Source organism: Lethenteron reissneri, chromosome 35 (assembly GCF_015708825.2).
Source record: "Lethenteron reissneri isolate LAM-NWPU_2019-01 chromosome 35, ASM1570882v1, whole genome shotgun sequence".
Classification (NCBI taxonomy): Eukaryota; Metazoa; Chordata; class Hyperoartia; order Petromyzontiformes; family Petromyzontidae; genus Lethenteron; species Lethenteron reissneri.
Window position 1 is genome coordinate 7,135,403 of NC_083813.1, and position 25,714 is coordinate 7,161,116.

The 25,714-nt window shown below is 45.3% G+C and overlaps 1 protein-coding gene across 1 annotated transcript in view; it reads right to left on the bottom strand.

The window, feature by feature from the left end:
- NECAB1 (N-terminal EF-hand calcium binding protein 1) overlaps positions 1 to 24,592 on the bottom strand; it is a 43,226-nt gene extending 18,634 nt beyond the window's left edge. Inside the window, exons 1-7 of the mRNA XM_061565660.1 lie at positions 24,092 to 24,592; positions 16,405 to 16,429; positions 12,895 to 13,003; positions 10,630 to 10,655; positions 8,999 to 9,096; positions 4,596 to 4,732; positions 410 to 531 (exon numbers count right to left, since the gene is read on the bottom strand). Coding sequence (XP_061421644.1) covers positions 410 to 531; positions 4,596 to 4,732; positions 8,999 to 9,096; positions 10,630 to 10,655; positions 12,895 to 13,003; positions 16,405 to 16,429; positions 24,092 to 24,202 — 628 coding nt within the window. The 5' untranslated portion in view covers positions 24,203 to 24,592. The remainder of the gene's footprint in view (positions 1 to 409; positions 532 to 4,595; positions 4,733 to 8,998; positions 9,097 to 10,629; positions 10,656 to 12,894; positions 13,004 to 16,404; positions 16,430 to 24,091) is intronic.
- Positions 24,593 to 25,714: the final 1,122 nt, after the last annotated feature.

Here is a 25,714-nt window from a genome sequence, read left to right on the forward strand (position 1 = left end):
GGTTTCGTGGGCATCTGCACCTCTCCACGTGTAGATAAAACTGAGAGAACTCCTAAATTGTGGATGTCTAAAAATCTAATATTAAAATTTTTCTCCTCTCAACAGGGTGACATAAACGCCGATTATGCTGACGGTGAAACCTTTACATACAGTAGCGCACAAACAGTACTCGCAGACAGCACGTGCGAGTACGCAAAATAATCATTGTGCGGTAAAACTCCTCATCTTTGACGAAGTGGGGTGGGGGGGTAGATGGGGGGTGGGGGTGAGCTTCAAGGATCCCATTTTTCAATTTAAAGCTTTCGTGACTGCAGGGATTCATCTTCTTGGTTCTTTCGGTAAAGTCACGTGAACTGCCCAGTAACCACCAGGAACCACTCGCTAGCCCACAATGCGGCTGCAGCCCTACCTGGGAAGGCTGCCCGGTGCTGCCCGTCGCTCGGAGAGAGCCCGTTGTTCTTCTGGCTTCGGCGGCCGGTCTTCCGAACGGTGCGGCTCACGGAGGCGACCTCTGACCTGCCGGCCCACACCCTGATGCGTGCACGCACACGCACGCACACGCATGCATGCAAACCGCAAACACACACACACACAGGGAGATGCCCGTATTTGAATTCTCAGGCTGTCCGTTTTCACCTTCTTAAATGTGAACGCTGCATTACAGTACGGTGTTTACCAAAGCACGCGGAATGCACCCTTGATCCCGTCAGAAATGCCCGAATGATTACATTTTAATGGTCGCACTCATTACACACAAAGTACTTTCCACAAAGGAGCCATAATACCTTGCTGATCTCGTCAAGGAGCATAGACCATCAAGCCTTTTGCCTCGACACCGAACAAAGACGGCCACTGCATCGCGCGCTTTCAGATGCGCTTCTGCGGCCGTCTGGAACGCTCTTCCTTGCGATATTAGGAAACCACTGGAGCTACGCACTTTTAGGTCCAGACTTAAAACCCATTTCTTTAGACCTGCTTTTTGTGTTTACTTTCTTGTCCTTCCCCCTCACTTCCAATGATCACGGTTGGCTACGTACGAAGCCAAGCAGGCTTGAGCTCGGATAGTGCTTGGACGGGTGACCGAACGTGCACAAGACAGGTGTGGCAGGCGTTGCGGAGAGTAGAGGGCAGTGCAGTAATAATTACACGTTCTGCATTAACCCGACATTCACCAACCTACACTGACCAGTATGGTGTAGTATGCTCAAAAAAACGAATATTATAACGCAACCATTATTCGCTTACTCTCATACACAGAAAATTACTCGGGAGGCACGGGGAACCACAGTCAAGCGGCGAAGGTAGGTGCCATTGGCACCTGAGCAACGACTGCAATGTCTCATCCAGGTGGTCAAACCGGGACAACCGCGTCAGCAGAATCGAAGGTGCATCGCTGTGATGTCTCCTTCGTATTTGAGGATCGGGCCATTGCGTCGTTATATGCTGTACGCTCTGTTGTGGATGACCACAGTCGCACACTGGAGAGTTTTTGATTTCCAATTTGTGCATCAGGTATTCGTATCTGTTATGGTTTGTGCGGATGCGGTTTAGCGTGGACCATCTAGGTTCGTGGAAGATTAGACCCAGGGATCTTCTGCGTTGGGCCAATTCGTGAGTGTTTACATGTGGGAGGGAATCGGATCACGTGGATAAAACCGACACGTGCGAGGGGGAAACACTATATCCCACGCAGACGGAACAGGTGGAGTCCGCGTATGTGCTGCACTGCATGGTGTGACAAGACCCTCATACAGCAGTGGAGCGACAAACAGGCTGTAGTAACATGCACAATTACCATCTAGTTAAGGAGGATGCTATTTCAGTATTAGCTGTTCAATATTTCCCACAATACAGTGCATGCATTTCAGAAAATAATTGTCATTGTAGTCATGTGAACAGTCAGAAGTTTATGCAACCACGCGTGTTATTTGTCTGACATAGGACACCACATTTTGAGTGGAAGAAGCCCGTTACAGATGCACACCTTGTTCCATGGCATGAAATATCAAGATTGTATAAAACATGCGTTCAACAACGCAACCTAAAATGAATAACACTGCGTCCTCGACTTAAAAATGCCAACTTAAATTTACTTCAGGCTTGGAATTTTCAATTTCAGTCAGTGCTCTTAGTAAACCACAATATGACTTTCAGTAAGCTCAGATGTTCATGGAGTGGTGGCTATGAACCTGGCGACCTGAGTTCGATTTCTGGCCACTGCGAACATAATTGGTTAGTGACCTCTATAACGGTTTATCCCCCCCCGCCTCCTTCACTAACACACACGGACCTCGGTTCCTCACCAACCCCACACTCACCAGTATGGAGAATTACGGTCAAACAATCCCCATGACTGACACAGCGTGGGGAGGTGTTCGTGCAGCAGTGGAATGACCAAGCGCTGTTTAAAAATAACCTTTAAATAACGCTGCCAAGTGGCATCTTGGGAAATCGTTTAACAGCTATCCTCCAGTGGGCACATGCAGTCAGAATTGCACTGCTTGTGGCTTAGAGTTCAGCCTTCAATTATTATCGCATTTTCTTTGTGATGGGTCAACAAGCTAGCCCTGGCTTAAGCTGCGATGATTTGTGTTGGTCTGGAGAACCATCTCTGAATACTGATGCGATGTCGCACAGACTGTCAGGATACGTGTGAGTACTGGTGCTAGAAAATATGGGCTATTATTAAACACCACGGCTCCATGAAAAAAAAGCATAGGATGCATCTTACAGAAGTGATCAAAACATTGTTTGATTAAAGGCCATTATCCGAAACTTGCATTGCTCCTGAACAGTATGCATAAGACAATGTTTGGTAGTAACGCCAGACAAATAGAGATCATCACAGTGATAGGCCGTCCCATGCCGCTCTTGATTGCGTTTCAACTCGTCAGTTTCCTGATTACAGCCTAATAGCGACCCACATTTCCCCCAGTGCCAGTTTGAAATTTATTTTCTGTGGACTCCCTGTAGTGGCACTGAAAGACCCAGCTGAGAAATTGAGGCTTTTTTTACCAGAATAACATGCGCAATCAAGTCTAATGTTACGATAAGACTTGGCTTCTAAAAAAATGAAGAAAATTTGTGTATAACAGTAATCATCCCTCGGTTTATTCAAATCTCGCCTTAGATGCACTTATTTTCATGGCTTTTCTCTATTGTTTGAATTATTTGTATTGGGGTTAGATTTAACTGGTGTTGGCCTGTTTCCTTTATTGGGATTTCTTAATTTTGGAAAATGCACAGTGCCATGTGACCTCCGGGTGAAAGGCACTTTAGAAGTGTACATTTTTTTAGGACCCTTTCTACGTTTTCCATCATCATTAGTATTATGATTACTACAAGCAGGAACCACAACTGCTGTTGTCTTTCAAGCACGTATGTTGAAAAAGTGTTTTACCTTCAAAATTCATACGAGTATTAGTAACGGCATTAAAGGCCCTCTTGAGCAAAGCAATGCTGTCAGTGTGGGTCTAAGAGACCGACCTGCGGCAGTGAGTGAAAGACCCCGGACAAACTCCTGGGTCTTCACTTAAAGCTTTCGTGACTGCAGGAATTCATATTCTTTGGGTCTTTCGGTAAAGTCACGTAGAACAAAATAATTTACAAAAAATCACGACGTTTCAATCGCAACACAAGCAATCGCCACCAGGAGATGTGTTGCGATCGAAACGTCGTAGCTTTTTGTAAATTTCTTTGTTCTACGTGACTTTACTGAAAGACGCAAAGAATATAAACTACTGGGCGTCAACGTCAGCGTGAGACCGGGAGTAATGAGAAACTGGATGTAACTAACATACCAGAAATGCGAATATGGGTTGGAGATGTTAATTACCTCGACCGCTTTACAGTAGGACATGGGTTCGATCCCGAGCCTGACGTCTGCATATTGTCTCTCTCCTAGCGGTTGTGTGATTTTTTTCTCTGGGTCCTCCGGCTTTTCCCTCCACATTGAGAAACGTGCATTTAAAGTATTTGGCTGCTTTAAATGTCCACATGATTAGGAACTTCGTTGAGCTATCATTTGTGGCAAGGACGCTTCTGAAAAAGCAACCTTGCTATATAATGCGGTGGCCCTTACCTGGTAAAATAAAAAATAGTGGTAGTAGCACACGGGCAATATAGATGTGAGTGGGAGACTGGGTGTAACACATCGGCGTGTGGTGATATTTGAAGACTGGAAGTAACACACGGGTTGCAGTGCCGGATTAAGCTAGCGCAGGGCCTGTAGCATATGTTACAAAGGGGCCCTAAATTAAACAAAAACACAAATATTAAAACACACATTGCATCGTAAAGTAATTGTAATTTTTCATTTGCCATACAGCCAGATAATACGACGAAATCGCTAACCTTAAACACCCAGTCGTTCATAAAAGTTGAAGGCAGTATAGTACTATAGTAATAAAGCAATTGCAGAATCACTGAACCGGAATTGATAGCTTGAAAGCATTTAGCGCGGGGCCCTTGAAAGTGCAGGGCCCATAGCTACTACATATGTACCTACTTTTTGCTCCTAGGATAATCGGGCTCTGGCGGGGTGGTGTGTGATTCTGTAACGGGAGTCTGGCAGTCCGAGTGTGCGAGCGACGCACCGGCCCGGGCAGGTCTGTCGTTCCACGGCCTCCGTGGCGCACTCCAGGGAGCCCTGCAGGGACTGCAGCTGTGAGCAGGTCTCCCGCAGCAGGAAGCGGGTCACGAACTGCTGCAACACGCTGGCGTCCGCATAGTCCTGGACAAGTGTGGCACATTAGGAATGGACCACTCTTTTAATAAATCCTTATGTGCTGTGCAGTACATCAATGCACGTGTGTACACCAGCATGTGATGACTGAGTTGGGCCTGTGGGGGAGCTGGCAGGGTTCATGATTAACTGGACGTGTACACCAGTCACGTGGTTAATGGCGACTCGGTGAAGATTGTGCTGTGTGTGACACGTGCTGTTGCATTCTACAAGTAATTCACCCAAAGTTTAATCATAATGAATGTTTGCCCTCGATTTGGAGCACCTGCCCAACGTCCTTCATTTCGAGTGTGCAACACAAACACAACGATCCCCAACCACCACCATGGAACCTTTGCGTTCCTTGCACCGGGGCAACATGCCAACCAAGCGGCTACGCCACTACCCCACCACGCACGGATTGCCGATCAGCTAACTGCGGTGAACCCATTTATGCCTGCTGGGTGGGGAGAGTGGAATTAGGGTGTTGCGGGGAATTTAAGAAATTTGCACCATTTGTTTCAACTGCCAAGCCAGGAGATCGAACCGGTGACCTCTGGATTGCAAGTCCATTGCGATACCAATGGCGCCATAGCAACATTCCTAAACAAACTGTATTCTTGCGTTAGAAAAATACACTTTAGACACCCCCTGTTATTACCTGACAAGGACTGCCCTGCCCTTTATGTTCCTACACATTTGCCAAATCTGCGTGGTGACACGGGAGTGTTCTGTGGCCGACTGACCAAGGCATCATTAGATGCCGTCTCCTGGCTGCCGAGTGTCTTGTTTCCATCATACGGCAAAGCCTTTTGGTGCTCAAGTGCACGGTGACTGCCAATGCGGAGAATCAATGGCATCCAAATTGCCGTGCTGTGTGCGGGGTCTGTACAATGACACCGTGAATAACCGTGTTGCGAAGTGTCATGTTTCGCGATATTCTCCACGTTATTGAGTTTAATCAAGAATAAGCATGTTTTAAAAGATGAATGTCCAAGTGCATGTTTTTTTTTGTATTCGGATTAATTTTTATATATATAACATACTGTACTGCGTCCACTAGGAGTGGCAGCCAGAGGGTCCATCCACCTCGTAGATGGAGCAATGAACTTAGCCTGTGTGCAGAATCTACGTGGATTACTGCATTGCGAAACATGGAGATGGATTTGGGAGGCATTCATTCAACAGTGGATGGATCAAGGCCGATGATATGATTTATATATTTCAGCACAGAGATATATAACGCGTTGGTGATGGCACTCGTGTCAGCATGGAGACTTTTTAAACAAATGGTTGCAACATAATCCTCCAGTTTTCTGCTCACTAATCCAGAAATAATGAAACTCCGTGGAGGCTTGCACTTCTGAAAATTGCACGTTTATGGAACACGAGAGTGAATGTAGCATGCCTTTTATTACACAATTAAAATATAGAACTTTATTGACATCATTAAGTTTGTGGTCCCGATTCATTTATAGAAATATTGAGTACATGTTTCGGGTGGAATTTTTGTTCCTCAGCATAACCATGTAATGGCATCTCAGTAAAATAAGGTTTCCACACGTATCCATGCATGCATACGAGCAAAGTTTTAATTAAGAATGGAAATCATATTAAAATGCCACAACACATAATTGTTCTCAAACAGGGTGTTTAAGCAATTCGCAAAGAGTCTGCAATTTGCGTGGAATCGCTTCGTCCTAGATCCCCAAGATGAGAATGCCGCCCCATTAATAAAGCGCCTGCATCTCATGCAGAGGTCGCAAACGGGTTTTGATTCCTTACCCGTACCCGTACCCGGCCGCACCAGGGTCGCAAACGGCGACTCGTACCCGTACCCAGTTACCCGTTCCCTACCCGTACCCTACCCGAAATGAGTGACAAACGGCTACTCACCAGTGACTCACGGCCTACCCGTACCCGTATCCGGCCGCACCAGGGTCGCAAACGGGTACCCGTACCCGACCGGGTATGGGTAGCCGGGTATCGGGTAGGGTACGGGTATCGGGTACCCGATTGCGACCTCTGATCTCACGACAGAACTAACAGATTTTAACGACACAGATAACTTACATCGACTTGACTGGAGACAGCTCTGGCAGCTCTGGTTGCTGTGCAGCTCTAATGGGATCAATGTTGTACGCCCTTTCACTCTGGCATGTAATTAAATCTTAGAGAGAAAAAAAAGTATTTTCGGCGTTGAAACACTCATCCCACAGATCGTTAGATGAAAAGGGACTTGCAAATGGTATTCATGGATTTAATGTTTGTCAGGATAGGCTGTGGTTCGAAAATGTACAGACTTAAATATTGAATAGCATTGTCTTCCATAGGAGGGATGACTTTTTGACTTAAACAATTAAGATTTTGGATTTTCATATTTTTTAGGAAATTTTCAGATCTCCAGAATTTTTGTTTTTCAGATCACATTTACTCATTTTACATATCTTTCTGCCTACAATTTAGTTGTCCCCCGATGCTCCATAATGCCATGAAGGTGACATCACAGCAAGTGGCATCACCTACTGTGATATCACGTTTTCAGATCAATCTGAATAAAATAACGATTTCAGATTAATCTGAAAATTGGGAACGATTTCATAGCCATTGCCTAAAACAGGATACCTAAGCTGAGGCACAGTCTGGTTCAAACAGACCAAGCCATAGTTGCGGTGACGAGATGGTAACACTCTTGCCTGGTATGCAGGAGGTCATTGGTTCGATCCCAACCCTGATGCCTGTATATTTGGAGTTTGAATGTCTCTCTCCCCGTGGTCATGTGGATTTTTCTCTGGGTCCTCCAGTTTTTTCTTCCCAAATTAGAAACATATGTTTGGGAGTATTTGGCTACTATACATTTCCACGTGATGAGCCACTTCGTTGAGCTATCATTGGTGGTCAGGTCGCTTCTGAAAAAGAGCTATATAGCTCAGTGGACCCTTACCTGGTAAAATACAAAATAGTTTAGTTTAAGTTAAGTCAGGCCTATGAAAACTGAGGCCACACTCGGTTGTGGGCTACTCTGATCTAGGTTTCCCAACTGAGGCCTTGTTTTAACTTGGCCAAAAAACTTAAATGATTCTGTTTTGTTTAAGTTTTAAGCAATTATTTTAAGTACTGTATAGAAAAAGAAATGCTATATCAACAACACATAAAAAACTCCAACTCAGTGATATAATTTAATTATCAATGGACCATGTTAATTAAGTGAAAGAAACAACATTTAAAATAGTCAGAATGAATACACATACAGCAAGTACTACAACATACATATTGTCTATATGCATTGATTGTCTAATGATTGTCTCTATGCAAAATCATATTTAATTAGATTTCTCCCGTACCGATTCCAAACTCTATCTTGATGTCAGCAAATAGACCCAAGCATATTAGTTCAGGAGTAGAGATCGGATAATGCAAAGTCTGATTGGAAGTAGGGTTTGCAACATGTCAAGGCTACTCCAAACCTTCCTCTTCAAGAGGTAACTGTCCTAGGAAATCTCGAAGTCTTCCGTGGACGTTACAAATCCTGGGTTTTTGGTCACTTGCATAAAAATTCATCACTCATTACGATGCATTCAAATTTAGTTCGCTCCTCTTCTGGAACTGCGAAATATTCTTCTCACCATATTCTTTTTTGTACTTCAGAGTGTGGCAACCCTCGTTGGAAGATATTGCTTAAATCCAAATGAAAGCTAGAACTAACACTGGTAAGGAATCAGCAGATTAAGCCAAAATATACATATTTTCCCTGACAAAAAAATTATCACCCTCATAAAGCGTTTATAAATAATTTAAACTTTTTATGGGGCCAAGGATATTATTTGAACATAATTCTTTTTGATTTTAGTGCAGTGCCGATGGGCGGAATGCTAAGGGGAAATGTAATTATATCATACTTGCATATACAGAACTACCAGAACAAATGGAAAAAATACATATTTTTACGACAATTATACCAACAAATTGCATCAAAATATGGCATTCTCAGCTGGGAAACATTAATTTCAATGCCTTCTATGTTCGGCCGAATGTAGGGACAATGCAGTATTTCAATGTTCCATTACAATGGTAAATAGAGTCAGTGTGATTGTCAGTGCGATCGTTTTTTGGCTTGGAGACATTTCCTAACAGCCCACAGCAATTTTCTCTCCATACTCTGGAGGGTAACGGTGCCCAAACAAGATTGTGCAGACGATATAAGGGATATGTTTTTATGTTTCTTTTCACAATTAGTTTTTTAGCCACGTGATCACAAAGGCTACAAGCACTCACCCGCTTCGTGCAATCCATGGCCCTCAGGATGGCATGGTTCAACTGCTCCAAGGCTGACAGGACATTGCCATATGCTCCTAGGTGCCTTGAGAAGTACTCTTAAGATAAAGAAAAAAAAACACAATGCAGAGAGACAGACGTCATAAGTGTTGTGTGCACCAAAGAAATTAAAACAATTATTTGGTGATGTGACTACTTTGGCAGTGGTACACAACCACACCAAAAAACACATTTGTCAATAATAATGCCTTAAACATAAATAAATACATTTGATATTTTACGGCAATACAGTGATCTTGCCTAACTAGCCAGGGCATGGGCGCTTGATCGGTTATGTTTATATGCATGTGCCACGCAACAAGTGTGCGAATTAATTAATTAATTATCAAGTGTAGATGTATTTGTTCACGGCAACGTGACATGCAATTGAGCAGTTGGCGTTGATTTTTTTCATGGAAGTTATTTGGAGAAAAAAAATGAAATGTTAATTGATGTTTTACAAGAGAATTTGACAAGGCCTGTGAAATACAAGCGGTTAATTATGCAGGGCTGGATACAATATGCCTGGGTGATTAAAATACATCCTTCCCTTACACACAGAGTTTGGGATTTTATTACAGTGTTTCATAAACAGCCCTTTGTTTGCACTTCTGCTTAATGAAGGATTATCTCGGTCGTGTGGCCAAGGGCATTAGGTTTGGCAACCTGCAATCTTGCAGGACTGCTTCGTGACGCTGTGTATTAAGGACCGTCCCCTATTCACATGCATTGCGGCTCTTACAATATTGAGGTTTTTTTTAATATACCGAATTTGAAAGCAAACAAATTATCTTATTGTCATTTTCATTGTCGACCCCTGGCAATGGGGTGGGGGTGGGGGTGTTTGAACATATTTCACCACCCTGGTCAGTGTGGGTTGGTGATGTGCGGGAATCCTGGACCGGTTCACATATTAGGAGGTCACCACTCGCAGTTTGCCGTAGTTTGGGATTCGAATTCAGGTCGCTGGGTTGGTAGTGTCGTGCGCTAACCACTGCAACACTGCTCTCCACCCGCTTGTAATAAAAGTGACAGAAATCAGTTTCAACAATTTCTCTTGACACTTTGCAATTAAATTAATTATACAGCCACCTTGTCGGAGCTGACATTGCCATTGTATTACACCGGTAATGTTTGTTTTATTTGATTTTGCCATGTTATTAGCCAACACACTGAAAAAGGGAACGACATTCCCTACATGAAACCAAACTGGAAGTTATAGTGAATACGAAATCAATGATATCATTAACAATTACAAGTCCCATTGTTTTTGTCACGTATTAAATGACACGCAAACGTCATCTTCTTGGTTCTTTCGGTAAAGTCACGTAGAAGGGAAATAATAAAATAATAAAAATAAAACATAATAAAATAAGTCTTTCCGACAGACCTGTTCTTCACCTGAGGATGGCTGCTTGCGTTGTGGCCGAAACGTCGTGAGAATTATTTTATTATGTTTTATTTGTATTATTTTATTATTTCCCTTCTACGTGACTTTACCGAAAGAACCAAGAAGACGTATCCCTGCAGTCACGAAAGCTTTAAATCGAAAAGACACGCGGAAGGTTCAACAAAAAGGGGCATTCACTCACCGCAGAGCTCATCAGTACTGAGATTGCTGCAATAAACAAACAAAGAGCACACGCACATATCAAACAAATATTTCAATCTTGCGTTCCATAATGACTCGATGGGAGAGAAAAAAACAAAGTCGCAAGAAATGCAATCAACACACTGCATGTCAGCAACACTTTTCGGTGACGCAGGTTTACCTGCGTCAAATATCACGCCGAGATTAGCACCCACAGCACTCGGTAATTCATTCTTCTGATTACATTTCTCTCGCGGAGCAACAAGCAGTGGCCCCGCGATGTCTATTTTATGCCAATCCAGTTTTATCCGAGCCCAAACTCTCCGTAAGCCCCACGGGACAATTGGCAGATTGGCCAAAGGTGAACGAGTTGTTTCTGATTGCATCGGAGGCTTGCTTGCACTGTGTGGCTGCTGTGATGGGACTGCCCAAAAATCTGTCAAACACACGAAATGATGAGAAATTACCAACAAGAAATATGCAGTCGACTGAAACAAATAATGCCAGTTGATTGCCCGATGTTTGGTGATTTATACACTCTTTCAGATGAGTTCAAATTATACTCCAATGTTGCTTAAGTAAGATGCATCTGGAAGCCTGGTGTCTGTAATCGGTTTACCACCTGGTCTTCCCAGGACAAACTCTTTACGGAGGTAGCTATCCTTTCATACTATTGAATGATACAACACTAAAAACCTATGCATTTACATGTAACTCCATCCCTCTGCTCCCCTCTGATATTGTGAGACTTTCTCCTTCCCACGACCAGGAAATTGTATCCCAGAGATGGCAACCCTCATGTGGAGACTCCCGCAAACGTTGCATGTCGGAAAAGATTTTGGAAATGGCTTCAAATGTGGAAAGCAAGCATCGGGAATGTCCCGATGATACAATTGCAATGCAATTGGGATTCACACGGCGGCTAGCATCTATATGCAACTGCACCTCCGATTCACGTGGGAGAAGTTCAACGTACGTACATACAAAACGTTATACAAACGATGGGACGTGCACCACGTGGACTATGCAAAGGGATGTGTGTGTGTATGTATATAGTATAGATTTGATCATGGTAAGGTGCAAATGAAGACGTTGTTTTCAACATAGTCATATGCAGAGGAGAAGAGGCAGGAAGATGGCAGCACGAGTGGCTGGGAGCAGAGGCATCCAGACAACCGGGGCAGCAGCACCACCACCACCACCAGCACAACCAGCACCACTAACAGCACTACCACCACCACCAGCAGCAGCACCACCAGCACCACCAGCACCAGCACCAACAGCAGCACCACCAGCAGCACAACCAGCAGCAGCACCACCACCATCAGCACCACCACCACCAGCACCACCAGCACCAACACCACCAGCAGCAGCACCACCACCAGCACCACCAGCACCATCACCACCAGCAGCACCACCACCAGCACCACCAGCACCACCACCACCACCAGCACCACCAGCACCATCACCACCAGCAGCACCACCACCAGCACCACCAGCACCAACACCACCAGCAGCAGCACCACCACCAGCACCACCAGCACCAACACCACCAGCACCAACACCACCAGCAGCAGCACCACCACCACCAGCACCACCAGCACCACCACCACCACCAGCACCACCAGCACCATCACCACCAGCAGCACCACCACCAGCACAACCACCACCAGCACCACCACCAGCAGCACAACCACCACTAGCACCACCACCAGCAGCACAACCAGCAGCAGCACCACCACCACCACCAGCAGCACCACCAGCAGCACCACCACCACCACCAGCACCACCACCAGCAGCACCACCACCACCAGCACCACCACCAGCACCACCAGCACCACCACCAGCAGCACCACCACCAACACCACCAGCACCAGCACCACCACCAGCACCACCACCAGCAGCACCACCAGCACCACCAGCACCACCACCAGCACGAACCCCACCAGCAGCACAACCAGCAGCACCACCAGCAGCACCACCAGCACCACCACCAGCACCACCACCAGCACCACCAGTAGCACCACCAACAGCACCACCACCAGCACCAGCAGCACCAGCAGCACCACCAACAGCAGCACCACCAGCACCACCACCACCAGCACCACCAGCAGCACCACCAGCAGCACCAGCAGCACCACCCGCAGCAGAGTATCCTCTCATTGAGAGGATACAGATGTAATATATTGATGATGCTCGAGGTGGGAGTGTTAGTAGTGCTGCTGCTGCTGGGCACGCCACTGCGGTTTGAAGAAACGGTTCTCACTCGGTCTGGTGAGTGTCGATGTCACGGAATAGCTCCAGCATCTGGTCAGGCTGCAGCACACCATCGGAAAAGTAGGCCTGGAATTCCTCGAACGACAGGCGCCCATCATCTGATGGACATGTGAGCACACACACGACAGAGACAATGGGGGCCACGCATCGCACTGCAGAAGCGAAATTCCTTTTTTTTTCTCTTCTTCTTGGTTCTTTCGGTAAAGTCACGTAGAAGGGAGGTAATAAATAATAAAAATAAATCATAATAAAATAATTCTCTGTGAGAAAATAATTATCCGTGAGAATTATTTTATTATGTTTTATTTTTATTATTTTATTGCCTCCCTTCTACGTGACTTTACCGAAAGAACCAATATATAAAATAATTATTTGTAAGAGTTATGCAGGAGAATTATTTTATGATGTTTGTTTTTATTATTTTATTACCTCCCTTCTACGTGACTTTACCGAAAGAACCAAGAAGATGAATCCCTGCAGTCACGAAAACTTTAAATCGAAAACTAAATTCCTTTGTCAAGGCGCTCTTCCCCCTCCAACCCAGCTTAAATATACGCTGCCAAGCCTGGTGGTGTTCATTCAGACGCTGTCTTTCCGACAGACCTGTTCTTCACCTGAGGACGGCTGCTTGCGTTGTGGCCGAAACGTCGTGAGAATTATTTTATTATGTTTTATTTTTATTATTTTATTATTTCCCTTCTACGTGACTTTACCGAAAGAACCAAGAAGATGAATCCCTGCAGTCACGAAAGCTTTAAATCGAAAAATACGACTGTGGGTGTTGGAGGCTAGGGTAGATGCAATATAATTTCTTCACAATGCGATTTGGTTACGATATTTGTTGTTGTTTTATAACTGTACAATCATATTACAATTTTTTTTTACTGACTGTACTCCAAGTAGGAATAAATATAACGTGACAGTTCTTCAACTGTAGTTCACTCAATATGGGTCTGCCACAAGTCTGATATTCATTGCAAATGTATGATCTATAACGCTTACAATCCATACGCTGTCAGTTATGCAGGAAATTGATTTTTAAAAATGCACAACAAAAATTATTACTCCGTTATCAATATGAAGTCAATTATTCCAGAAAAGTTTTTCTAAGCACTAATTTGAAGGATAAAAGTCAAAAAGTATTTTTTTTGCACAAATGAACAGGGCAGTGCTTATCTCGTGTTTACAGCCCTGAACCAGTGATGTAAATTCACTATTCCTATGGTAAGGTCAAGCCTATCCATAGGACAATCACTGTTGGTTTTCCCACAAAGTGGTACTCATTTGATCGACCCCAGAGGGATGATGGGCTGAGTTACCCACCAAACTGGAGCTCTACAGCAGAAGGCACGTGACCGGTTATAATGGAATAGATAATGTCTCCTTATTTAGAACGTTTGTTATTGCATAAATGTTTTTATTCCGGATTTTTTTTTTTACAACGATAATCACGACCGGAAAGATATTTGCAAGACGGACGATACTATTAGCGTGCACCTCGTGTCGTACAATAATATATTTGTAGCATCGCCCCATCGAAGGCGACCGTGGTTTGGAGGCTTACGCTTCAATGTCGCGTTCAGCCCGGGCAACAATTGACCCAATCTCTGGCGACAACTCACGCCTGGTCGCACGTACATGGGGGCGACTCTCACCAATCATTGGCGCATTGCAGAGAATCAGATCCGAGGCTCTCCATTGCTCTGCGTTGAATTTAGGTCACTGCGTCACTCAAGCGCGTTGCTTTTAAGTGCGTAGGTAGGTACGGTAAATTCCCCGGTTCGCGTCGGCGGTGCCTTCCGGAAGGCGCCACGACGAATATCGAAACGACGTCAATCGAAGCGACTTACAGGGGGTAAGGCGATGGAGGCGGAGGCTGAGAGGCGACGGATAACGAGCGAGGATGGACGATGCTGCTGTCAGCGACTTGTGCGTTGAGGCGACGTAAATCAGGTCGTGGTGTTCGTAAAGTGGCGACGTATTTGCAAAACGACGTAAAACGGAGAGACGTAAATTGGGCTATTGCTGTACGAATAAATTAACATGTGTTTATGGCATATGTATACTTTTTTTATATAAAAATGATGCACAGTAATATAACGACAAATTATGACAATTAGCTTATTGTGCGTCTCTCCATAATGGTATGATCTCCTGTTAAAGAATGATAATGAGGTAGCAGTTTGAACTGTGTGGTTGAAATGGAGGCCACATATTGCTTCCAGTGTGCCGTACGCTCTATACACACTTTTTTTTAAAAATCAATATGCTCAAGTGAACTCTTAGCATCACGTATGAGAAGCATTCGAGGAAATTTAGACCGACGGTGTTCGGCGAACAACTTGGGAACTCTGAAATCTCGGTGGGCCTGGATGGCACCAATCACCCCTGGCGGACACGTGGAGTTTCAGGGGGATGAGACTCGTTATGAAATATTGATGCTATCGCGCGCACCGCACGTGTGTGTGTGTACAGTTTTATCGATCTTGCTTGAACTGCTGTAAAATTATACCGCTTTAATAATAGATGGGACAACTTTATGGACGCTCTGTATAATCGCATGCTTATTACATTTGTGCGGTTGTAAATGCACCACAGGTTTTATTATCACGGCCACTAATGCAGAAGCAAAAGGTGGGGGAGAAACAATTCATAAAATAGTTTTTTTTTTATAGGAATGCATTGATCGCAAAGATATGTTTACACCTTTCCATAAATCAGAGAGTGTGCATGTGTATGTGCCCAATCAATTAAGTCTTTCCCGTTTCGAAATATCTGCAAGTTGCTGGGTGCAGGTCCCGTTCACGTCTAAATCTCGGAACGCACCAGCGGAGCAGCATTAATCTTATTTATATAGGCATAGCGCCGTTCTTTTTAAAGACGTGTGTACTCACCGCAGAGAACTGCAGCGACACGACCGCACTCTATGATAGCTGGCGCCAAACTGTGCCATGCGCCCTCCCACACGGCCTTGTGGGAGTCTCGGTGCCGGGGATAAAGTTATTTTATTTCAGTTTTTTTTCCAGCTGCGTTTTTATGATGTACTTGTATGTCGTCGGAATGGAATCGGAAGAAAGACTGATGACGTACACGTACACCATGAAGTACACGTTCGTCATCGGAACGGGAAAGAGTTAATCAATTCAGTACTGGGCACCTGGCGCTTACAAAAAATATTTCGTGGTGGAGTCAGTCACACTGGCGACAAATAAGAGAGGCGCAACGTGACTGGAAAATTGACAGGTCGCCAGGTTCAGGTTTCCTGAGAATTGTACACACGTTGCTTTGGCTGTGCAACATTTACGATCTGACTACAAGATGCTGCAATTTACTCCCCAGCCATTACAGATTGTCATGCCCTCTCCACCGTCACTAAAGTGACCCATCAATGTTCAGTTTCATGAAAAAGAAAATAAACAAAAACGCACAATGTGCTTGATTTTTGAAAACATTTTTTGTGAAGTAGAGAATGTCAAGATTGGCAATGTCAAATTCTTACCGTTTTTGTCAGCCCTCCGAAATATCTGCAAAAAAGGACACATTTTCACTATGAGACCTCTTTTACCAGTGGCAAAATATAGTAGTAGGTTTTTACCCTTTAGTTAGTTCACGAAAAATAATGCGAGGTCTTACATCCATGCCACTTATTTTGAATGCACAATATTCCACAAGTTCTTCCTGCGAGCTGATACTCGGCGAGCAAAGGAAAACAAGGAGCCGGCGTGAGTTCGGATTTGGGGTTCAGGAGCATTTGGAGGACAGCGTTTCCACCCCTGGGGGTATAAAAAAAGGGAAATATCATGGGAAAAGGAATATGGGTCCGTCCATAAATGACGTCACGCGATTTTGGACGATTTTGACCCCCCCCCCCTCGTCACACGGCGTCACAAAAAGTCAGACTCCCCCCTCAAATATTACGTTACAAAGCTCTGCCCCCCCCCCAAAAAAAATAAAACATGTTTCAAATCGCTTTAAACTATTGTTATTGTAGTGCGTATTTAATGCGGCGCTGCACTCTGATGTTGTAAGAGAAAACATTTATTAAAAAGTCTATTTACGTAAGTAGAACGTGTTGTCTATATTTAAAGTTGCGCATTTTGATGTGAAGTCACATTTCTCAAACACCTCCTCCCCCCTCGTCACACATCGTCACAAATGTCTGACCCCCCCCCCCCCCAGGTGCGTGACGTCATTTATGGACGGCCCCTATCTAACAATAGCAGAAGACGGGAGGACTCCGTGTAAAATGCTTTGTCTTGAGCGGTGCATTATTACGCAACCAAGATAAACGGGGACTTTATTTTACGTTGTGGGAAGACTTATATTCAGGATTTCCCAGAACAGCTACATCAAAAAGAAGCTGATCATGGGAAAACCAGGAAGAGGTGGCAAACCTTCTGAAGGAAGCATCTAAATGAATTTCCGTTTCCCTGCAGAGACATCTACAGAGTGTTAGGTCACTGTGATAATTGGTCATGCTGTGTCTAATATGATTATAATTGTTCCCATTTGGATATCAAATCCACAGAGGCCAATGGATTTCTCGTTTTGTCTTGCTCCTCAGCTAATTCTGATGCATGCAGCACAATGGTGTGCACGTTGCTTGTTGTTGGCAATATTATAATACATATAATTCATAAATTGTCCAGGAAAGTCCTACTACATTGGAGTTTTGATTTGAAGATGTTTTATGCCAATTAATGATGGGTGCGTATAGTACTAGTTGGAGGAAGCCAGGGCACACAGAGAAAACCCGCATGCGCGAGAGGACAACACTTCACCTCTGTACAGATGGACGCAGATGGCAATTCGACAACTTGCTGTACCGCTTTGTCTTGGCGAGTCAGGCTATGGCACCTTCTCGACGCTTACAGATCGGGAGTTTCACAATGTTTGTGCCATCCACCAATCCTTGCTGCTGCCTCCACAGTGCTATAAGGTATGTATATATGTTTATAATAAGTATAACCAGTAAAAACAAAGTTTTTCACTCTAAATCCTTTATATGCGTGGCGGCCGGAGTCCTCTCGTCCTCTGGCTTGAGATGGCTGCCACCTATGGGTCAGATGATTGCATTGCACCATTAAGCAATTGGTAATTAAATATAATATTTTTGTCCTAAAAAGTGTACAATTTTGGAAAAAAAATTTCACGAACATTAATTGTCACGCACAACGAGTCTGTGTGGAAAATGTCAGCTCGATTGGATCACGGGAAGTGGGTTAAAAAACGACCGAAAGATTTGCACGGTCCTAAGCAAGCAAGCGAACTTAATATAAAGGATTTAAAAAATTAACCCGTAAAAACAAAGTTTTTCACTATAAATTCTTTATATGCGTGGCATTGGTTTCATTTTATTATTCATTTCTGTTTTTCTTGAGTAAGCAAGCAAGTGAAGTTAATATAAAGGATTTAAAAATGAAAGATCACTTCTTGACATGCCCCGTATATTCCCGAGAGCACTAGCGTTGACCCGTTTTACCACTTTCAAGAACCTGGCGGCTTCAATTTAACTGCTCTATCGTCTCCATTGTACAGCGTGGGGGCAGGGATTTCATGCCATGTGGTTAGTCAACATTTGCGTCATGAAACGGGCGGCTAGTCCTCTCGTCCTCTGGCTTGAGATGGCTGCCACCTATGGGTCAGATGATTGTCTGCCACAATGAAGCAATTGGTAATTCAATATTTTTTTTCCCTAAACAGTGTAAAATTTTGGAAACATTTTTTCATGAAAATTAATTGTCAAGCACAACGAGTCTGTGTGCAAAATGTCAGCTCGATTGGATCACGGGAAGTGGGTTAAAAAACGACCGAAAGATTTGCACGGTCCTAAGCAAGCAAGCACGCAAGCACGTGAACTTAATATAAAGGATTTAAAAATATATTCGCCTGTGGAGGACGCAGGGGATCGATCCCGCGACCTTTGGCATGGGAAGCGAGGGCGCTACCAACTGCGCTACTCCACCACGGCCTGTGGAGGGGTTACGCTCTGGGCTCTTACACTCTGACTTTCAGCCAAAGCCATGAATGGGTTCTATTTGAATATATGTAAAATAATTTTTTTTTGCCTAAAAAGTGTAAAATTTTGGGAATTTTTTTTCACGAACAATAATTGTCTGGCACAACGAGTCTGTGTGGAAAATGTCAGCTCGATTGGATCACGGGAAGTGGGTTAAAAAACGACCGAAAGATTTGCACGGTCCTAAGCAAGCACGCAAGCAAGCGAACTTAATATAAAGGATTTAAAAAGGGACACCATCGTGGCAAGATGTTAACTCCATTGCCTGGTATACAGGAGGTTGCGGTTTCGATCCCGACCCTGACGCCTGTATATTTGGAGTTTGAATGTTCGTGTGGATTTTTCTCCGGGTCTCTCTGGTTTTTTTCCCCTCCACGTTTATAAACATTCGTCGAGAGCATTTGGCTGCTATACATTTCCACGTGATAAGCCACTTCGTTGAGCTGTCTTTTGTGGCCAGGTCGCTTCTGAAAAAGAACTACGTAGCTCAATGGGTCCTACATGTTTCATCACATTGTCACAGCAATCAACGCAAGCCGCACACCACCCACACGCAATTCTGTCCTTGGAACCATTTCGAGGGCATTTTTAACATTATTTTTAAATGATACGTTTTTCTGTAAGCATCCGTGACTAAAAATACGACCAAGTGTTGAGCTCTTTTGTAAAAAAAACGAAAAAGATATAATTAGTCTTTGCGCTATTGTCACGTCAGTGGAGATCAATGATGTGTGGATTGATTCAAGTAATGAAAAAGGTTATTTTCAGAAAACCCTTTAATTTATTATCAGGCATGGCATCCATTCCTCTTTGTTTTATCCCAGCATAAATTTATTATGAAAAGTGCACACTAGCCCCTCATTCCTCTTCCCTCCTCCCTCTGTTGACATAACTACATCACATAAACGCGTCTACTGCCCACCAGCCTGGGTGTCCTTCACACCACTGTGTTTACCGCTCCAGCAAACCTGTAAGGTTTCATTCCTCGCAGAAAACAAGTGGACCGAAAATATGAATGTGTGGCCAGGGAAAGAAAAAAAGACAAATTATATTTCATTTGAGTCAATATCTCCGTCGAAGGGTCGTCATCAATCTTCATGAAGCCCCGCCGGTTATTTGTACGAGCAGAGCGCTTTTTCTTCATCAGTTTCATTTTTCGGTCCTTATTATGCACATGCAGTATAATGCGTAATGGTGTGCGTCGGTCTGCATGGACGGAGCTCGCGTAGAATATCAGACATGACAAGTCCATTGTGGTTGTAATTAAGAAATTATAAATTGAAGTCAACACACTTCTAATATGAAATTATCTGTTTCTAGCTTTGGTGCACATTTTTTAATTAGAACTGGAAATGTCCCTAATTACAGCATTGTACAAGTGCTCCTGCCGCACACGTCATGGGTGGCCCAGTTGGCCTCCCGGCCACGGCTAGCATCTGTGGCGAGTCTGATCTGAACTGGTCCGTGGTGTCCCCCACCCCCTTGATTCCCAAGACTGCATGGAGAAGCCTTCGTGCAGCAGTGGATTGAGAAAGCGCTGTATAATACGATTAGTAGTGTGTGTGTGTGTAAAGCCCAAACCATCAAACACATCACCGATGAGTGTGCGCCATGCACGCACACCCTGGCGGTATCGCTGCAATCCATACAGCGTCGCCTACCACTTTGGATTCGTCGCAGGACCTTAACATTCAACTATGACATCGATACAAACTGTTGCTTCCCCTCCCTCTACGCATGCCATACTGAAAAGGATCGAATAAGTAGCATGTGTCGATCGGTGAAACAAGATTATATTTTAAATTACGGTCTGGGTAGCGGTTAAGGTCACGATCAGGGTGAAGGTCAACGCAAGGGTCACATCCACCACGGGGTCAGGATGTGGCCCGGCGGTAGGCGCGTTCGACGCTTGTCGAGGAGCTGTCGTGGTTTGAATTCACCGGGCCGCCCTGGTTATCACCGACGGCGCTCCGTCGTGGACGTTAAAAGATACCCTCCTCGCGACATTTGAAACGAGAGTAGAGCAAAGTGCGCGGGTTTCACGGTGCAAATGCACCGCGTTCTTTTTTTTAGTTACACCACAAATATTGCGATTCCACATTGACAACATGATTCCCTAATGGCAGACCATATCCACCTGGGAAACATAGTGCCGTTGTGATCGCAGCTGTGCTATGAGAATGGTGTACTGACCACATGTACTTAAAAATATAATATAGTCATTATTATGGGTTGCCTTCTGTGCTAAAGTATGAATCTTTAATGCGTCCGCGTCTTTGTGTGGACGCATTGAAACACTCCTGATGCACGCGTGTAGATGTCAATGGAGGTGGGTCCTCTTTCCACGCAGACAGATCTGGCCGGAGATGCACACAAATAGGGCATGCCGTCTTTCATGCATGGGGAATGCATGGTACACAGACATGTGTTTATCCGTTCAGTTCCAAGGCAGATGTATAAGAGGTACAACTCAGTGTAGTCCTACACCGCTACATGTGCATTAAATGTGTTTGAAAATCTGGGCATCTGTCTACGATCAAACTGGAATTTCAACTGTAATGAGTTGACAGTGACCAATGACTGCACACAAAAAAATCCTATTAAGTTTCGTTTTGCTTTTAACTGTGGTTACTTTCCAACCCTGAGAATTAAACATTACAATTGTCATGGGAATTTTTTTTTTTATCTTTGAAGCAAGACACTTAGGAAAGTAGTGCCGTCTCGTGTGGATAAGAGGTCACTTTAAGGGCTCTCGGAATCAGCTCTACGATAACTGCTTCCACGGACCATTCCCTAACAACACGGGCTGTTGTGCTGCTCTGCAACTATTGAAATAAAATTGGGTAAAAAATACATAAATAAGAAAAACAGCAATATTCACTGTTAAAAAAAATGAAATTAATACCTCTTCCCCAGTACAAAACATGCGTGTATGACCATCATGAGGTTTTAATCAGCCTAAAATGAGCAACGTGGCACAATCTGTGAACACTTACAACCGAATGGACAGACAAGTGAGTTTTGATTGTGCAAGCCATCATCTTCTCGTGCGTGAGGATATTAATTTGGGTGCTCACTAACGCACTTGCATCGAGGTGGATGTCCCTGAGAGTGCCATTATGTAAATAATGTGCGCATATGTGCGAGAAATGTAACTGCGTACAAAGACAAAGATCCCTCGCATAGCCTTAACAGACTGTTGGGGCAAGTGCTGTTTTCGAGCACCTATGAAGGCAGGCACGGCACACGAGGGGGTGGGTGGCCAGCACCACAGTACAGTACAAACACGCACACGACAGCATGTGCCAACATTCCTCTGCCATTATGTGCGATTCATAAACAGGTCAGACGACAAATTTGCCTAAATCGAGCAGTTTTCTTCGTGCACAAAATGATGCCAATGCATGCACATGCTCATTATATGTTACAACACCATCGATGCACGGTGATAATTGAATGCACGGAAGAGCATGTCACAGGGAGTGTCTGCGCGGGCGCGCACACAAATATTGTGGAAACGAATAAACTGCAACAACAACAACAAAACCACCGTACCATTAGGAACCCACCACACTTTGTGACGGGACGTGCACACGCCTACATTGCCACGTCGCACATTAATAACGAACTTTGCACCTTCTTGATGGGTGAGATTGCATAAATGCATGCGTGCAGTGTGTGTGGGGCTCCCGGAGTGCACAGAACTAGCACGGCGCTGGATCCACCGCTCCGATTCTGAGAACGCGGTACCATATTTTTAAAGAGAGGCTTCATGGCCAGTTATAACTATGCGTGGGGATCGATCAAATCGCCATTGTCTGCAATAAAGTCATACATATAGAGATACCCTATTACATCCCACTCACATTATTACTCTATACGTTCCATTCATTGGCTACCACATTCTGATGAGCTCCCCCCCCGTCTCCTCCCCCCTCAACTTGCATTTAAGGGATTACATCTTGAATCCTTGCCTCACTTGATGCAGCTAATCTGGCTGTGACGGTCCCACCTGATGACGGAGACTTGTGTTGCCTCCGAAACGTCGTGATTTTTATTATTTTATTTTTATTAATTTCATTTTTTACCTACGTGACTTTACCGAAAGAAGTAAGAGTATGAATCCTTGCAGTCACGCAAGCTTCAAATCTAGAATTGTGACGTGGGCTTCCATAGGGGACACCACGCACACACGGATTGCGATGCTAATGATCGTAACATCGCTTTGCTAACGGGTGCGCGCGCACACGCGCTGTGCTCGCTATCCAATGGCCTCGACAGCGCCGCACGCGGAGACGATAATTGCACACAGTGGCATCCAACGCCAGACGCTGATCGGGACGTGTATTTTTAAAACATACAACAATACATCACTTTAACGCACACGGTGCAGTTGAAGCGAGGAGCACCACGCGCGGTCGGAATGAAGATATATTCACACCTCGCTGTTAAAGCGCACGCCAATTGCCCGCTAGAACGGATGCACACCGCTGGAAGCCCCTACGCTTGGAGCCGAGTGAGAGCGCTTCGAGATACAATCCTCCGCTGTAAGTTTGAAGTAAAGCAACACATTCAGCGGCCCGTGGAACATTTGAGGATTGTCGTAACACAACGAACGCAACAACAGCTGGACAGCATACACAGTCGGGGTGAATTGTGGCACGGCTGCTCCTGGCAACGATGCTATTAAACCCATTAATGAGAAGGAGGAAAAAATCAACACATTCGTCAATAACACTGGATTCCAATCAGTGGATGATCAATCAATGGGTGGTGCATACATAGATGGCGATGCTCGATACAGAGACAAAGATCCCTCGTATGACCTGAACAGACTATTGGGGCAAGTGCTGTTAGCGGTCACTTATGAAGGTGGGTGACCAACACCACGCCCGGCCGCCTTTGTCTCCCGAGTGATGCTGTTTAAGCACCGCACCAGGTACTCATTTGAGGCCGAGTCGACCTAGCGGAGACCCAGGACCGGCTCAGATAATCGTCACTACTGGTGTTGGCCGTGAGCGGGAATCAAACTCGGATGGCCGGATTTCGGAGCGCAGCGGTGCGTTAACCGCTGCGACAACACCGCTCCACACTCGATACAAAGCACACACAACACACACAACAGACACAACACATGAGTGTGTGTGTGTGTGGGAACCGCGCTCACGTCTTGGAACACCGACATGCCCCGGGTCGAACTCATCCCGCACGCTCGCACGGCGCTCTGCGAGGGGCTGCCCTCGCCTGCGGCCGCCGACGCGTCGTCCACGCTCGCCATGCCGCCTGCGTGTCCCACAGAGCCGTGCTCTTCGCGTGCTCTTCGCGTGCTCTTCTCGCGCTCTTCCAGTGCTCTTCTCGTGCTCTTCGCGTGCTCTTCCCGTGCTCTTCGCGTGCTCTTCGCGTGCTCTTCTCGCGCTCTTCCAGTGCTCTTCTCGTGCTCTTCGCGTGCTCTTCGCGTGCTCTTCGCGTGCTCTTCTCGCGCTCTTCCAGTGCTCTTCTCGTGCTCTTCGCGTGCTCTTCCCGTGCTCTTCGCGTGCTCTTCCCGTGCTCTTCGCGTGCTCTTCCCGTGCTCTTCCCGTGCTCTTCGCGTGCTCTTCTCGTGCCGCCCCGGAGAAACTCGAACACGCGAGCGAGTAGCAGCCTCAGCGGTGGCTCCCAGCAGCAGCAGCGGTGGCCTCGGCGTCCGCTTCTATTTAAGAGGCGGCGAGGCAGTGGGGGGGGGGGTAGGAGGCGTCATTGCGCAAGGGAGGGAATACGCGAGGCTTGGATGGAGGGGGGCGTGGAGGAGAGAGAGAGAGAATGAGAGAGATTGAGAGTTTATAGAGAGAGATTGAGAGTTAGTGGCGGGGGAGGCTTGGCTTGAGAGTGGTTGACAAGGTGGGTGGTTGGGTAAAGAAATATCGAGTGGGAAGAATTGGAGAGCGCAAAGCCAGGGAGACGCGCGGAGGACGAGGCAGAGGATCGGGACGGTCACTGCTGGTTATGTACAACAGGTGAATCATCAATTTGGAGATGCGGTCCAATTCACTGCGATATGGGGCGGGCGGAGGGGGGGGGTGGCTCTGGCTGCGTTTCTGTCGGGTGCTTCGGAGGTTGAATTGGTAGCAGCGAGGCTGTATTACATTGTGCACCGTCTGTGCTAATTCCTGTGGAATGAGTCGTTGTAAATATCATCGCAGGTGCGGCAGTGCATCGTATGCGACCGTACACCGAGCTGTGTTCTTTTTTTACGTGCCCAAAAAAAACATTTGCAATAAACTGTGTGCGCATGTTACGGTCAGATGATTCGTTACTACTCATTACAAAAAAAAAACAACACAGCGAATAATTTGAATATTCGGTCTTCATGTGGTAATACCAAAATTAGCATAGTGTACACGCTTTGGGTTACAATGTAAATGGAGCATTGATAGCGGCACACTCCCCATTAGTCACTGATGTATAGCTTCGTGTCGAGCATACGTAGAACACGGCAGCAGCTAACATCATTATTATTATTATTAATGCTCAATGTATTCGCTGAATACCCGTTGAGCTCCCCGTGACGTGTTGTACAGTCGAAGAAGCAACCACATATGTTTCCCTATCCAGTGGTCAGGATGGAAAGCCCAACGGCATGCATTGCTGGTATTGTTCATTTCTCTCCACTAAGCACGTTCCCACCGATGTGTAAAGGCAATTATTCCGCCGCAAGGCAGAGTGACCTTTGCACATTTAATTGGCTCGGTCTGCGGAAAGCAGGTGCGTGCAATTAAACAAGGTTCACTTGAGCGGCCGATAGCTTTGTGGC